This window comes from Eurytemora carolleeae, unplaced genomic scaffold (genome assembly GCF_000591075.1).
Source record: "Eurytemora carolleeae unplaced genomic scaffold, Eaff_2.0 scaffold257, whole genome shotgun sequence".
In the NCBI taxonomy this organism is placed as follows: domain Eukaryota; kingdom Metazoa; phylum Arthropoda; class Copepoda; order Calanoida; family Temoridae; genus Eurytemora; species Eurytemora carolleeae.
This window is the reverse complement of record NW_019396404.1, coordinates 19,379-25,084: the sequence shown is the minus strand read 5'-3', so window position 1 is coordinate 25,084 and position 5,706 is coordinate 19,379. Positions and strand designations below refer to the sequence as shown.

At 32.4% G+C, this 5,706-nt stretch overlaps 1 protein-coding gene across 1 annotated transcript; it reads left to right on the top strand.

Moving 5' to 3' along the window:
• The first annotated feature begins 274 nt into the window (after positions 1-274).
• LOC111702591 (barH-like 1 homeobox protein) lies at positions 275-5,356 on the top strand. Its single transcript, XM_023474332.1, has 4 exons — positions 275-802; positions 2,679-2,839; positions 3,452-3,588; positions 4,703-5,356. The coding sequence occupies exons 1-4, from the start codon at positions 562-564 to the stop codon at positions 4,932-4,934; spliced, it is 771 nt and encodes a 256-aa protein (XP_023330100.1). The 5' UTR covers positions 275-561; the 3' UTR covers positions 4,935-5,356.
• Positions 5,357-5,706: the final 350 nt, after the last annotated feature.

Sequence of the window (5,706 nt, the reverse complement as noted above, 5' to 3'; positions counted from 1 at the left end):
GAAAGAAAGATAGAAAGTAAGAAAGAGGGAAAGAATAGATGAATGAAATAAAGAATGAAAGAAATAAAGAAAGAAAGAAAGTAAGAAAATCAAAAATCTTATAGTGCATAAAAAATGTCCTCACAGATAAGTGAATTAAATATTCTTAATCAATAAACTAAAGATGGATTTATGTAAATATATAATTATTACTCCAGAACTGTCCAAAGCAAATTTCTCCTTCACNACCAATTATAGAAGCCAATTACTCGGTAAAATATATGTCTGTGCACATGTCATTCTCCTCTTCATATTTCAGAATATTCCCTTCCTTCCTTCCCATTGGCTAATTCGACGTTTATATCTCCCTCTGATTGGTCAACGTGACGTTAGCTCTGTTCTTATTGGTCCCCTTGCCGTCACATATAAGCCTCCTTGAATCCTATTGGTTGCTTTATTTCTGTCTCACGCTGCTATTGGTTGAGTAGTTTGAGCTGACCAGCGCAATTACTACCGCAACAAATACTCCCTTCAGAACTATTCAGTATTCTTTCAGAAGTTGATTAAGAACAAGGTTTAAGAATGGAAGATAAGGATGTGTGCAGGCCTGAACCTAGCTCTAGATCTAAACCTATATTTTCACACGGAGCCTTTTCCATAGATAGCTTACTCAAACCTCAGCTCAGTACCAATCTCGGAGACAGATTCCAGGGTTTCCGTCCTACACCTCCCTACCTAGGCTTGCTCCCGGAGAAGATGTCAGGTTCAGAGGACACCCTCCAGGATAATGGAGATGATACTATTGAATATAATGAAGATTCAGGTCTGTTAAAAGTTAAAAGACATCTGAGATCGTTAAAGGCACTGTTGACTGAATTTCAAGCCACTCTCAATTGATAAGTTTAGCCCAATAGTAGGGAAATTATTGTCGAATATCTGTCTAGAAAATATATAAATTCTCTCTTTACATCCTTCATTGTTTTTAGGAAAGAACTGGATAGTTCTGTTCAGGAAGGAAATAAACAATGTTTTAAAAGTATAATGTTTAATAATTATGTTTTATTGTTTAAAATAAGGAGATTTTTAAACTAGAACAAATAAAAAAAAATAGTGTTTTAGTAAGAAACAGGTTTTAAAAAATTAAAAAGATCCAAAGAAGAACGAAACAGTTAAAAAGGAAAGAAGAATGATGGAAAGAAGAAAATAATCTAAGAGACGAAATCGTTTGATTTTTAGAAAAATAAAGCATTAAATAAAACAATTAGCCTATCTTGTTCTATTTGATTACAGTTAATAATAAAATAGCTTTGAAAATATTATAGAAAATTATAATGATAATAATAATTAATGATTGCAGTGTAGAATAATAATGATAATGTTATAGATTTAATAATTACAAAAATTAGTTTTCTTTTTTTCACCGACACGTAATTTCAAGTAACCCTTTATCTATAGAGTTTGATATCATCGATTCACAACGATTCCGTTTCAACCATTGCCTGGGCAAAAATGATGGATCGAGATATTCCTCTTTCTTAATTTTAAAATTGATTACTTTAATTGCGATTCTCTGTAATAGAGACTTACGCATTTATGCAGCAAGAGAAAAATGAATAAATAGTTAAACTTTAACCATTTTGATCTAAAAACTTCGGTTAATGCATTATTTTGCTAAGGTTAAGATTGAACATTAAAGTTCTAAATCCGACACGTTAGATTGTAAACTAATAACATATTGATCTGCGAGGGAGGGAGTCCAGAGTTCCTCCAATAGTAATCACCGCCACCCAATTCTGTTTTGCGGCAAGCGCGCTCCTCAATTGGTAATCTCCACCACCTCAAATAGTAATCAGCCCAAAAAAGCATAAAATTAAATCGTTTATTTCTTAGAAATAAGACCATATTGACCTCTTTTAATGGCCCTATGGTGTACAATATTGTTAAAGCTTTCTTCATTTCTCCTTAGTTTCGAAAAATCAATAAATATGCCACACTAAGTGCTAGAAATATATTACGTTTTTTAGTTTCAAGTTTCGCTTTAAGAATGTTTGCGGGATTTTCCTCTGAATGTTGTTTTAGACTAATTTTTCAAAATTTTATGTTCTTTCTATGCATATAATTAGTTTTGTTGTAGATGTTGAACTCGAGTAGGCGAATACAACTCGAGTAGGCGAATACAAAAATCTAAACACTGTAAAGGTTTTATGAAAATATCTTTTAAATAGAGATGGATATTACTTTGGGTGGGATGAGCCCGACCTTTTTTGTATCTTGACGCCAATCATGAAATGCAGTCATTAAAGTGGCGAATTGGATCTAAGATTCGGCTAAAATGAACTGTGCCTTGATTCTCAGTTTTTGTTGACCAAACAAATCTGAAAATAATTTGAAAATTTAGTTAAAGTCAATACAGATGCCGTAAAACCCCGATAGATGTCGAAAATTGTGTTAAACGTGCATTAAATTCAAATCACAGAAAACAAAATTTTACGGTGATTACTAATTGAGGTGGTGGAAATTACCAATTGAGGAGCGCCCCTTGCCGCAAAACAGATATGGGTGGCGGTGATTACTATTTGAGGAACTCTGGACTCCCTCCCTCGATCTGCAGGGGATGATGAAAGGTTCTCTGTTATAGAGACTTAATCGCGTTTATATGCAGCAAAAATTAAAAATGATAATAATATAATAATCTGCAGGTGATGAAGATGGAGCCGAGGATGACCGGAAGAAGCGACCTCGAACAGCCTTCACAGCCTCGCAGATTAAAGCTCTTGAATGTGAGTTTGAGAAGAACAAATATCTGTCTGTATCTAAACGTCTTCAACTCTCAAAGCATCTTAAACTTACAGAAACTCAGGTAAAAAAAATATGCAAGAAACTCAGGTAAAAAAAAACCTATGAAAATTCTGAAGATTTAAAATTTCAAAGTGAAAAACAAAATTGTTAGTTTACTAATCATATAAATAATGATTTATTGAAATAAAATCAATAATTGATTGTCAACGTACTTAATACTTAATTGTACTATATTGTATAACTAATTTTGGTTTGGTTTAAAATTGTAATATTCAATTAAATATTAAATTGTTGTGCAAATTTACTGATTGTACCGTACTGTTGTCTTGAATTGTACTAAGATTACCATTGAATTTTCCGGATTTTTACTGAATTTTACTAATGTGTATTAAGTAATAAATTAATGTTTTTATAAATAATAATTAAATAAAAAAAAATAAAAAATATTGATGAGACAAAAGTAATTGAGTCTCTGTCACGAACTCTTGTTTTTAATTCTTGTATTTTGTAACCAGATGTCTTAGATATTTCAAAATATGAATTCTGTTAGATCAAATAGTATAAGTTTGAATTATCCAAGGTTTACACTATCAGATTCCAAAGATATGAGAATTCTTAGTTTGTGTCAAAGACTCATTCCATTGAACTATAATTTAACTTAAATAATTTTCAGATAAAGATCTGGTTCCAGAACCGGCGAACTAAATGGAAACGTAAATACACAAATGATCTTGAACTGTTGGCCCAGCAGTACTATTCTAGCCTGGGTTCTCTAGCCCCCAGACCTATGGTTCTTGGAGACAGATTATGGTCAGTTTTATTATTTACAGGAGTTTTTACCACTAACTCAGATATTCTAATCTCTGAATCTTTGACATTTTAAATCTAGATTATTTCATAGTTTGAAATATCTAAAGTCTACGACAATGGGTTGCAAAGATATAGGAATTAGAAAATCAGGCTTGTGGCAAAGATTCAATTCCTTAGATTTTGCATAAGGAACTGATTACTCCTATAAATCCTATAACTGCATCTGTGTAATGTAAAAACCTTTTGATTTTTAAAAAATATTAATTCTATTAGGTAAATAGTCAAAGTTTGGAATATTATAGATACAAACCTGTCTGGCCTATTTCAAAGATATTTATTTTAGAAAATACAAATTTGGGGGAAGTGATTAGTTCTTTTAGTTCCTAATATTGTATTGATTCACCACGTCTAAATTGGGCGTGAAATGAAAATATCTCAAAATACAAATCTATGCCTTATTTGTAAACTTTCTATGAAAAATATTTTACTTAAGCGGAAGCCAAACTTAAAGAATTTGAGCCGTGGCTTAAATTTAAGCCACGGCTCAAATATGGTTGGTTCCACTTAAAATCGTATTTATTGTTACAAGATTTAAGCCGGCGCTCAATTGAAACCGGTATTTGGCAGATTTAAGCCGCGGCTTAAATTTATTAAATTCGGACACATTTTGCTAATTCAGACAATCTGAAAACACATAAATTAGTTAGAGCCAAGTCCCGTTTTCTTTTATAATTAAAATGCATACAAATACAAGAAGGAAAAAATTGAAAATCTGAATTGGTGAATTTCAAAGTTTTTTAATCCATATATCTTTAAACTTTTTAAAAGTTTACACCATCATGTTGCAAAGATAAAAGGATTAGAAATTTGAGTTTGTGGTAAAAACTCAAGTCCTCTGTTCGGTGCACAGTCATCTAACTTTCCAATATCAAAAAAGTAATTGAGAGAAACCATAAATCTAAGACTCGCAAAACAAAGATTTAAAAAAGAGATTTTATGAAAGTTTAAATCTTTATAAATTCATAAATGCTCAGAATTGTTCCGGCTAGTTTTTCTACATTTGATCAGAGTAAAGCTGGAATTTGATCAATAATATGATAATATTTATGTTTAGGTTATTTGGACCTAACGGATCCGGTATACCTCTTCCTCCTACAGGAGTTCCACAGATATACCCTCCTTCTACTATGTCCACGCCCCCCTTCTCCTTCATGGACCGCCCCCTGCCCCCCTGCCTACCTCAGGCCTCCTCCCCGCCCAGATCCCCGCCCACCTGTCCCCCCTACCTATACCCCCACCTGCAGACACCTAAGCTGTCTCCGATTGATCATTCAAACTCCGACTAATTAAGTCTAATTGATCAGAGCTAGCTGGGAACTCTTGTTTTGTGAATATCGAGATGTCAATGCTTGATCTCGATTCTTTGCTAATCTGCAGATTAACTTAATCTTTAATCGATCCCGCATGAAAATCGTACCCAGTGAGGAGTTGAAGGGAGCTTTGATCAAGGGAGAAATAACTTTTTTTGTAGATCCTCAAACTGCAAGTGCCCAAAGTGAAGTTAGAGATCAAGGTATCGGTATTAACAGTATCCAACACAAGAGTTCCCAGATCAGAGCTGAAAACTTTAGAATGTGATATCCTTAATCCTGATCTGTTAGTTAATCTGGAAATAAATTCATGAGGTGAACAAGCAATATGTAATCTGGAGATTAAGATAAAGAGTGGATCAAGCTTTAATCCTGATATCCAATATTCTAAAGTTCCCAGCTCTGATGAAATAAGATTGTAAAATATTATAAATAAATAAATCAGTAAAATATAAAAAATAAGAAATTTAATATTTGTTTTTTTTCATAATGAATGATGGCAAAGAAAGAATTATTTTTAATTTCCACACTTATTTATATATTTGCTCATATTTAGGCATATTTGATAAATAAATTCAATAAATATGACGATTTGAAACTTGAGTTTGATTCTCAGTCTTAAATGTAATCTTTAAGGGTAAACTAAATTAATTGGAAAAAAAGAAACAGGTGAACAGATGCATGGAACCAATTATATGCAAGCAAGCGAGTAAAAGAACTGATTTTTTGTCACAAGCAAATTTTGTAA

Coding starts and splice junctions, on each gene's coding strand:
- LOC111702591 (XM_023474332.1), top strand. CDS start 562: ATGGAAGATAAGGATGTGTGCAGGCCTGAACCTAGCTCTAGATCTAAA. Junction 803..2,678: donor TGAATATAATGAAGATTCAG/GTCTGTTAAAAG, acceptor AATAATCTGCAG/GTGATGAAGATGGAGCCGAG. Junction 2,840..3,451: donor TTAAACTTACAGAAACTCAG/GTAAAAAAAATA, acceptor AATAATTTTCAG/ATAAAGATCTGGTTCCAGAA.